The following is a 10,712-nucleotide window of genomic DNA, read 5'->3' as shown; positions in this document are numbered from 1 at the left end:
GGAAACTAAGTTAAGGTCCTAATATATATATATATATATATATATATATATAATTTGATGAACGAATGGAGGATAAGTCTATTAGCTTGCTAGCCATGATATGCTAGAATGGAGATGCGGTATATATATATATATATATATATTCATTATATTCGGTATATATATATATATAAATATATATATATATATATATATATATATATATATATATATTCATTATATATAAGAAGACAAAATATAAAATAAGTAAACTTTTTCTGAGAATTCGTTTTTTTTCATTTTTATAACTTATCGGTCTTTAGTCTTTATTTTAAAAGTAATGTTTTGAAAAATATAAAAACGAGTGATCACAGAATAGTTCATATGTGGATTAAAGTTAATAACCTAAATTATTGTCATCAAAGGGTTGATAAAATTATATGAAAGTTACAAGCTTATTTAATAAATAATGAATGTATTATAATTGCAATTTTTCGGGCTTGCCAAGAATGCATAACTATAGATTCCATATCAGGATATATATACATGGAAAATAACATGTGTTCTATATCGAAATTTTTATATCTGAAACTATTACATATTTTATAAAGGTAATTTAATTTTATGTTGCTAATCGTGATTTTAGTTTTGAAATATTTATTTTTCTGAACAAAACTTTTACAAATTAAAATTATAAAATAAAATAATTAAATTGATATTGTGCTTAAGAATTATTTGTATTTTAGAAAAAGTTAATAACAGAATCTAATAATTTTTACTTGCAAGATGATATATATAAAATTGATAATATATATTTATATATATATTATCAATTTTAGAATTTTTACGATTCTTTATTAGTTCATGGTGTGACGGTGTGACCTAATTGTTGAATAGTCCCATAGAATACCTTTAAACTAATCTAAACAATCTAAGTGATTTTCAAAAATATACGATTAATAAATTATTTTTTACACGTTATATATAATTTGTTTCTCTTTTGCAACGACTTAACAAATATCTCTTCGAATCTCAGTATCAAAATTATTAATTTGCAGGTACAAGGTTTGGTTACATCCAGACAAAGGTTGGAATTATAAGTCTCCTGTCGAAATTCAAGTTTAAACTGCATCCCCAGACTATGATACCGCTGGTTTTCGATGAAGCAGCAATTGTGCTTACGGCCAAGGCCGGTATACATCTCACTATTGAATCGCGATAAGTTAATTACGCTCATACTTTTAAATAAACCGAATGTCACTCCAGACTTTCGTGCTTAGAAATTGTCGGTGATTCGAAGTAATAATGTTCTTTTGAATCTGGTTTGCCTTCGCCATTTATATTATAATCATTATTTCTGTTGCCATCATTCTTTGTATCGTTAAGATATACTAAAAGGATTATTCAGGGAATAATCGTAACTTTATAAATCTCTGATTATTGATGAAACTAATCTTACTTTATGCAGGACATATTAAAGATTTATCTAGACATATTTACACAGCCATATACTGCATAAACAAAGCAAAACTATCTCTCATGTCATTTATTTTCATTTCTTTACATTGTAGTACAATATCCTTTCATTTTACAATAAATTTTAGTTTTTATCATTTTGATATAAACATTCTTGTGACTTTCTACGAAGATGACATGAGTATTATCGAAACAATATACATATTTCAATATATATTTATTTAAAGTTTGTGTTCCTGTATATATATATGTACAGAACTAAACATAAGATAGAAAACAGACTTATCACTTGAATAAGATGTATCTTTAACTACATCTTCAAGCATGTACTCGATTTTGTTTCTTACTAAAAATGTACTTATTACTGATGTATGTTCAAGGTCGCGATTTTAACAACAGATGAAAATTGCCCACTCGACTTAAAGTTCAATCTAATCTTTAAACACACATTAATTGTATTTTTCATGTCTTCTATAACAAAATTAATTAGATCTACATGATTATAATGTTTACAAGTTTTAATTTTATGAAAGTTTTTAAAACATTTATAAAATTAAAAACTTATACAGTAAAATAAAATTAAAAACTTATACAGTAAAATAAAAAAAGAATTTATTACCTTAAATATATAGTTGTCAAATTATATATAATATTCTGTATATATATATGTTATCAATCATATTTATATAATTATTATATATAATTGTTATATATTTTAGCTTTTTTATGGTTTTTTTTATTTCTATATTCTCCGATTTTTGAACTACAAAAAACTAAAAAACAAAAAAAGGAGAATGTAAAATATCAAGAAAAGGAAACTCTCTTTGAGAATTCCCTTCATGTTTACCTTTGTTCCATTTTTTATAATCTACTGGTTTAGTCTTTATTTTAAAAGTAATATTTTGAAAAATATAAAAACGAGTGATCACCGAATGGTTTATACGTAAACTATCTAAATTATTGTCATCAAAGAGTTTATTGAAAATTATATGAAAGTTACAAGTTTATATTTATAAATAATACATGTGTTATAACTAACTTTTCGAATTTGGCAAGAATTCATAAATATAGATTCCACATCAGGACGCAAGAAACAGTCAATATTATAAATAAAATATTAAAATTCTGTCCAAGTTCTCTACAATGCAAAACTCGACGTAATAATCCTATAATTCAGCTTGTTACGTGATATTGCATAACGTAAAGCCCAACGCACGAGAAGTGAAAGAATTACATATGTATAGCATAAGATCGTATGTACAATGAGTATCGACTGTTGAGCAATTCAATTCTAAAATTTAGACTTAATATTCGATGCTTGGAATTTTCTATTTTCAAAGTCCATACTAGTTTGTGCTATGTATATGCAACTATGTCATTTCATATACAAGGAATTCAACACTCATATTTATAGATTTTCCATATACACGCAGAACATAAATGATTATGATAAGAAAATGTAGTGAGAAAATTTGGTCCTATGACAATTGTCAGATCATACTTAAAAGCATAACGAAACGATTATACAAGTTAGCAAGCGCTGTGTATTCTCAATGTCGTATCAATAATATATATATCAACGTCTTCGATTAGAAGATATTGTTCATAGTGTTAATATTTATAAAAGAAGATACCTTCTTCTATATGTTACATCATAAAATTATGTGGATGATGATGAGTGGTCGGATGACATGTAGTCGGAATAAATACATTGCTCGACGATGCTAAATATTAGAACCTATCAATTGGTTGGGCACGCATATAAAATAAAGTCATATTATGGATCGTATTTGATGCAAATCCATGGACGTTTCTCATTCTGATTTATAGGCAAATCTCATACTTATAAGATCTATATTGAGCAAGAACACTAGATTTTTATATTGCAGGTTGTCGCATATGAAATGTGTACTTATGATCACATCATAAAAAGTTAATGATGCTGATGTGATTGGAATAAATACATTGCTTGATGATACCAAAGAATTCGAAGCTATTTTATTAATTGGTAGTTTACTCTTGTAAAATAAAATCATGTTATTGGTTATATATGCAATTCCTGAATACATATTTGGATGTATAAGCAAATATCTCATACTTATAAGATCTATATTGCAACACACTACAAAATTTTTTGCATTTGGTGAAACATTGCATATGAAACGTGTACTTCTTATTAAACACAAATCTCTAAAAGATTTATTAAAGAGTTCTCAAGTCCTCCAGAACACTTTTAGAATTCTTTAAGAAGTCTTTTAGAAATTTGTGCTATATGGGTTATGAAACATACAACAATTATTGTGTCTGACTAGGAATCGCTTAACTTACTTCATCATCGCAATGATCTCGAATGATTTAGAAAAAGCAAAGAATATCTTCAGCTTTAGCTTATGTCTTTGGAAATTCCTTAACATATTTCTTTTGCAAGACATAAACGAATTCATATCGAAGATCTCGAAAAACATTTCTCGCACGTTAGCAATTCAGACCGTTCATAACAGTAAAAACACGATTGATTACTTACAGACATTTGTACCTCGTAAAATATCTGCCCAAATAGATTGCTATCTTTTGACTAATTACAAAAGTATTTCCTTTATCCCTGAAATCCACATATTTGCTTTCGAATAGGGCATATTTCATCTTAATCAATTTTCTAAGAGATATTTGATACATAAGATATTATGTAGACCTGATTACACCAGATATGGATATTCAAGGCTTCTTTTATCATTTCATTCTCCTCGCCACTAAAAAGTAAAAAATCATGTAACAATAATCACATGTTATTAAATCACCGTGTTTCTCGCTTTGCACACGTGGCAAAATTTCGAATGGAAAAACGTATTATACTCACGAGATTGGAGTGTCCCTAATTTCGTATATATCGTCATACAATCCATATTTATTTTAATTTGTTCGAGTAACTGCAAAATGCAACGTTTGCGAATACTTGTAATATAATTTAAAAATGTAAGAAATTCTGTTCCTTAGTCAAAGTAATAAAATTCCGTGAAGTATAGATGTATACTTGACAATAGCTCGAAGGACACTAAAATGTTGATATATGTTTTCAAATATATATGTTTTCAAGTAAGTGAAATAATAATAATCTACAAAAAAAGTATTTGTTATCAAATACAATATCACGAATAAATTGAAAATATACGGTAACATGTGAATATTGCGAATCATATGTTTATATTTCTTGTGCGCATTAAATTTATGTAAAAACATTGTCCGATAGATTTTAGCCTTTTCTTGTAACAAGAATACGAATAATCATTTTTGATATATTTTTCTGGACAAGAATCCGTCGTTTAAATTTAACTAAAAATTTTAAAAGAAATGTAATGAGAGAAAAGGGCTAAAACGATGATTTTGAGTGGTTTCATGCTATTCTGATAGCGTCAGAATATCTTTCAGAATAAATTTCGTCAAGTGAAAATATGAAGGTAGTTATATCGTAAAATAAGTTTTATTACAATTTGACGTAAAATTTGCACTTCATACATAGTAAAAACTTATCTAATTACTTAAGCAATTAGAGAAAGATTGGCCACTCAAGATCTAAGATATTAGCAACCAAAGTTGACGTTTCGCATACGTGTTCTTCGAGGTTGGCGTACTATTTCTAATTTTTGTTTTTTCTAAACATGTGTAACATTTTGACGAAAAACTATTATGTAATATCGAAGGCTAATAATATATTGACATCATACACAAATTTCACAATTATTGACCATGTTATTTCCAAACCATTCCGCTGGAAAATTCTTAATTTATAGTTATATTCAAAATATGTGTACATATACACATATTTAAATACTTAAATACTTCTTATACATATAAATACTTCTTATACACATATTTAAATACTTAAATGCTTCTTTTTATTATCTGTACATTTCTATTAGACAAACTGACGCATAGATAAGGCACTTATTAAAAAATAAAAAAATAATAGTTTTTTCGTATTTGTATATTGTACATATTTATTTATCTCAATTTTTCGTTTCAAATTAATAGTGATAAATAGATAGAGAAATAAATGTGTAGAAATATAATTTTTCTTTATAAGTAATAAATTTCTGAGTGGCTCTTTTGATGTGCCATTGTGTAATGTGTGTGTGTGTGTGTGTGTGTGTGTGTAAAAATAGAACATTTAGCGATTGTTGTAGCCGAATCGAAAGATCGATGATATGAAGTCGGATGAGGTGTCCGTGATAAGAAAGGAAACAAGAAGGATAAACAGATGAGAAGGTCGTATGTACATAGACTGAGCTGACGTGTAGCGAAATAACTTTTTCAACCGATATTCCTTAGAGCGATAAAAGCTTATTAAATGTTTATTTAGTTTTTATAAACATATCTCTTGTTTATTATCCAGACGAGCACGCGAGTAAGCGAAACGCAACATTTTGAAAGCTTGTCCGGGTTGATGTAACGTAATATTACATTGGAAAAAAATATGGATGTTTCAAAAATAGGAATCCATCGCTCGAGAGTTAATTGAGAACCCAAAAAAAGTTAGTACAAACACAAATCCGAAACTGCGTTATTTTCGAGTTATCGCCATTTTTATGTTAAAATTTCAAATTGCTTTACTTTCGAATTTTTTTGTCAAAACTTAAAGAACAGATGGTTTTTATGAGTTATATAACATAACTGAAATCAAATCGAAAGCTGCGGGCTATCTTAGCACTACCCAAGATAAAGGTACAGTCCGCTTAGCGTCATAAACAAAGAAATATTATAAAAACCATGTCTTCTTTCAATTTTAACAAAAAAAACTTGAAAGCAAATTAATTTGAAATTTCAACATAAAAGTCATCATTATATTATATGTACTAGCAAAATAATGCGCAGATCACATAATATGCATATTATTACCCACACAGCACGTAATATTACAGTAATATCACAGTAATACTACTGTGTCCAAAAAGTAAGGTGACATTGCATTTATTTCGAAAATTCTTTATTTATTCTTGCAAATCAATTTCGTCCCCTTCAAAGTAATCCCCCCCTGATATAATACACTTATTCCAACGGATTTTCCAATCTTCGAAACAGTTGTAATAATCGATTTCAGGAATGGCCTTTAGCTCCTTCTTCGCAGCGGCTAACTGTGTGACGATAATGCACCGTCACACACTGCGCTGATTATTCGTGATTTTTTAGCCAAAAACTCGACTAATATCGTTCCACAACCACCGTATTCACCTGATTTGGCTCCATGCGACTTCTGGCTCCGGGGACACCGTTTCGAGTCGATAGAAGAGATTCAAGCCGCTGCGAAGAAGGAGCTAAAGGCCATTCCTGAAATCGATTATTACAACTGTTTCGAAGATTGGAAAATCCGTTGGAATAAGTGTATTATATCAGGGGGGGATTACTTTGAAGGGGACGAAATTGATTTGCAAGAATAAATAAAGAATTTTCGAAATAAATGCAATGTCACCTTACTTTTTGGACACAGTAGTATTACAGTTCCATTGCAATATTATAATGAAATGTAGCAAAAATATTACTGTAATATTACTGAGATATCACAGTAATATTACAATGTCCGCGAAAACGCATCACAGTAATATTACTGTAATATATCATTATATAATGATAATATCATTATATGATGATACTGTAATAAAAATGTTCGATTGTATAAAGGATTTGTCTGCGTATTATTTTATATATTACTTATTATTTTATTTATCGAAGACTGCTTCTTCTACTGCAATCGCCAGTATAATAATTATCAATAGCAGAAGTAAGAATGGCCAGTCAGCATGAAATTGTTTATGTGATGTCAAAAGACTATCATTTGAATTCGATTAGTATATCTCTGTTAAGAATATAAAATGAATATTAATAAAATGTAAGTGCTGATGCACTTAGCATATTTTGCAAAAGATTGAGTGATAAAGATACGTATATTGTGGATCGATATATAAGTAAGTTCTTCTTTCTTCGAAATAGTTTCGCATAATAACCCGCAAGAGGTATGCGCGTGATAATTGGTGATTTCATGCAATTTTACGATTAAACGATTAAAGTGACACATATAATTAGATCTGCATCTGGCGGCCAATAAAGAAATTGCTTTTAACATTATTTTCTCTATTTTAACAAAGGTGACAACAACGGAATTACAATTAATACTTTGCTTTTTATGTCAGATGAGCCGTTTATGTTTCTCAACTGAAGTGCAATCATAAATATTTCTTACAAATAAATGTTACTGTATGTGGTCAATCAGTAACAAATTACTACTAATCTTATGTACTAATATATTACTAAATTTTATAATTTAGTAGTTTAATTACTAGCTGCTAATGATTTCGAATATTTAAGAGATGACATCACGAATATAAAATTAAACAAAATTTATCTGGTGAAACATATTAGTTTTAAAACAAATATCAAAAGCTATAAATACGAGAATTTATTTAACACCTAATAAAATAATAAGTAATACCTAAAAATAATAACTAATAAAATAATAAATAAGTAATTTATAACCCTCATTTTTGCCAGTAATAATTATTCTCCCTGATAGTTGATTGATTGTGAAATAAATTTACGTTAACTTGCAAGCAATTAAATTATGAATTTATTCCGAACATAGATTTACACAGGTTATTTTCAAACTAGATGATTTATTTATTGACGATGAAAACAGTAGAAGTATAGCAAATACCGAAATTTTAATACTTTCCTACATTCAGATAAACGGTACAAAATAATCGTTTATTATTATATTATAGGTAAAATATATCGATTCGCAATGTTAATCGCGGCGACGATCGGGATTTTTATCGTTGCTCTCGCTCTAGGATATATTTATTACAAGTACGTGATATTCAACTTTTGGCGCAAGAAAGGTGTGTTTTATCTCGAGCCTGTTGTACCAACTGGCAATGTAAATGACTTTATAGCTGGGAAAATATCAGGGGGTAAGTATTATCGTATGCTATTAATAGTATCGACAATAACCGAAGAATCCGATTAAAATTGTCCTCACCCTTTACGTCTACAAGGAAAAAACAATTCTGTTGGTGCAACCGAATTTTCGGTTACTCAAGGATCAGACGTAAACTCGGAACAGAAAAATTCCTTTATGACGCTTCTGTATAGTCAGTTGTTCTCAGTTGCCTCAACTGAGTTCTAATATCGTTGAATGTTCAGACGAATATTTTCGGTTGCGACAACAGAAATATTAGTTTTCATAACAGAGATATCGCTTTTGATTACCTAATTTTCAATTGATTCATATTTGTTTACACCAACTGAAATTTTTTTTGCGTGTACCATTTTAAGACCTACGGTTCTACTCTTTTGAGATCTACGATTCTATAGATTCCGCGATATTCTTCTTCTATTAAAATTGAACAGAAATTTTGTGAACAGGTGAACTCTTTCAAAACATCTACCTAAAATATAAGCATTACCGTATCAATAATAAGTAATATAGTAATAAGTAACCTATGCTATCTTAATAAGAATTTTATAAGATATCTATCTACTCACTTATCATGCGTTTATATATTTATTTCTATATCTATTTCTATACCTATTTGCTCATATCTGGCTCCATCGTTTTCTGTGTCTAATCTTATTACTATCCTTCAGATGAAATATAAGTACCTAAAAATAATAAAATAATAAATAAATAATTTATAACCCCCATTTTTTTTGTCAGTAATAGTTATTCCCCCTGATAGTCGATTGGCTGAGAAATAAATTTGCGTTAACTTGCGAGCAACTAAATTATGAATTTATTCCGATATTCATAGACTTACACACGTTATTTTCAAACTAGATAACTCATTTATTGAACCAAAGAATCCGATTAAAATTGTCATTCCTCTTTACGTCTACTATTTTAAGACCTACAGTTCTACACAGATCCCGCGATATTCTTCTGCTATTAAAATTGAACAGAAATTTTGTGAACAGGCGAACTCTTTCAAAACATCTACATAAAATATAAGCATCACCGTATCATTGGAACGTACATGTTTTTCAAACCTAATCTGGTGATTGCGGATCTCGATCTCATTCGAACGGTGCTGACGAAGGAATTCGGGAGTTTCCACGATCGTGGGATGTACTGCAACGAAGAGATCGATCCACTGTCTGGTCACTTGTTTATGTTGTCTGGGAAAAAATGGCGGAACTTACGCGTCAAATTGACACCGACCTTCACATCCGGAAAGATAAAGCAAATGTTCGCGATTGTGAAGCAGTGCGGCGAAGAGTTAATGAAATGTTTAATAAGCAAAGCTGCCACGGAGAATGCTGTTGAGATGAAAGATTTATTTGCACGGTGAGTTACTCTTAAGAGAGCTTCATTTGAACAGGAAATTTATCTCTGAGAATCGACGAAGTAAATACTATGCTTTAAAGATACTCTGTAATTTTGACAGCTATTCGATGGATATAATTATGTCGACGGCATTTGGAATAAACTCCAACTGCCTGATCGAGCCGAACAGTGAATTAAGAAAATGGGGAATAAAGGTTTTCCAAGTGAAGGCCTTGCGGTACGCTCTGGTGATGTTTGCGCCGCAAATTTTGGATTTCTTTTCCATTCCCTCTATAAGACGCGATATCACCAAATTCTTCACGAAAATATTTCGAGACAATGTGGAGTACAGGAAAAGTCACAACATCGTCAAGCACGATTTTATGAATCTACTCATACAGCTTATGGAGAAAGGCTACGTTGAGTCCGACGACGATAAAAATATCACCGATGAACCCAGTAAATATATGTTTTATATCTGTTTTAAAATGAACAATATATATTACACCCTGTATATGTGGCAACTGTATGTATTTTATATGCGAAACGAATGCATATAATTTAATAAACTATTTTGTAGTATTGCAACTGTAGAGTTAGAGCTTAATTCTTATAGTGCCGAACAACGATATATCGTTGTTAGCAACATTTGCGAAAAGTGCCGGACTATCCGCGTCGCGAGAGAACTCTGTCTCAAAATTAATTTTATAAGACGTTATAAATGGTTAAATTTCTCTTCAGAAATTTTTCTTAAACCATATCAAACTACATCAATTTGGTCCGGTATTTTACGCTTAGGTATATTTTTTTCGGTTGGCACTATAAAGGTTAAGTAAAAATAATTAGAAAATAGTTTATTAAATTATATATAAATATATATATATATATATATATAAATATATATATATATATATATATATATATATATATATATATATATATATAT

The 10,712-nt window shown here is 29.1% G+C and overlaps 2 protein-coding genes and 1 long non-coding RNA gene across 9 annotated transcripts in view; 2 read left to right on the top strand and 1 right to left on the bottom strand.

Annotated features, from left to right (window-relative positions):
• The window catches only part of LOC116840293 (probable cytochrome P450 6a14), a 9,368-nt gene extending 7,911 nt beyond the window's left edge, over nt 1-1,457 (top strand). The window contains exon 6 of one of the 2 annotated variants that reach the window (XM_032806839.1): nt 1,038-1,457. In XM_032806839.1, the coding sequence (XP_032662730.1) occupies nt 1,038-1,201 (164 nt within the window). In that variant the 3' untranslated portion in view covers nt 1,202-1,457. The remainder of the gene's footprint in view (nt 1-1,037) is intronic. The other variant, XM_032806838.1, reaches the window with a different exon arrangement.
• A 955-nt stretch (nt 1,458-2,412) lies between these two features.
• On the bottom strand, nt 2,413-5,215 carry LOC116840302. The gene is made up of 2 exons (XR_004377335.1): nt 4,313-5,215; nt 2,413-4,205 (listed from the first exon to the last, which is right to left on the bottom strand). It is a non-coding gene; the product is annotated as an uncharacterized LOC116840302 (long non-coding RNA).
• A 2,226-nt stretch (nt 5,216-7,441) lies between these two features.
• Nucleotides 7,442-10,712, top strand: part of LOC116840292 (probable cytochrome P450 6a14) — a 7,471-nt gene continuing 4,200 nt past the window's right edge. For 2 of the 6 annotated variants that reach the window (XM_032806834.1, XM_032806832.1), the window contains exons 1-5: nt 7,446-7,592; nt 8,226-8,414; nt 9,418-9,787; nt 9,888-10,223; nt 10,509-10,564. In XM_032806834.1, coding sequence (XP_032662725.1) covers nt 8,246-8,414; nt 9,418-9,787; nt 9,888-10,223; nt 10,509-10,564 — 931 coding nt within the window. In that variant the 5' untranslated portion in view covers nt 7,446-7,592; nt 8,226-8,245. Of the gene's footprint in view, nt 7,593-8,225; nt 8,415-9,402; nt 9,788-9,887; nt 10,226-10,508; nt 10,565-10,712 lie in introns of those variants that run through there. The other 4 variants (XM_032806836.1, XM_032806835.1, XM_032806833.1 and 1 more) reach the window with 3 other exon arrangements.

This window comes from Odontomachus brunneus, unplaced genomic scaffold, assembly GCF_010583005.1.
Source record: "Odontomachus brunneus isolate Ranch 3 - 2012 unplaced genomic scaffold, Obru_v1 Obru_scaffold_009, whole genome shotgun sequence".
Classification (NCBI taxonomy): Eukaryota; Metazoa; Arthropoda; class Insecta; order Hymenoptera; family Formicidae; genus Odontomachus; species Odontomachus brunneus.
The sequence above is the reverse complement of the archived record's forward strand: the minus strand, read 5'-3'. Positions and strand labels throughout refer to the sequence as shown.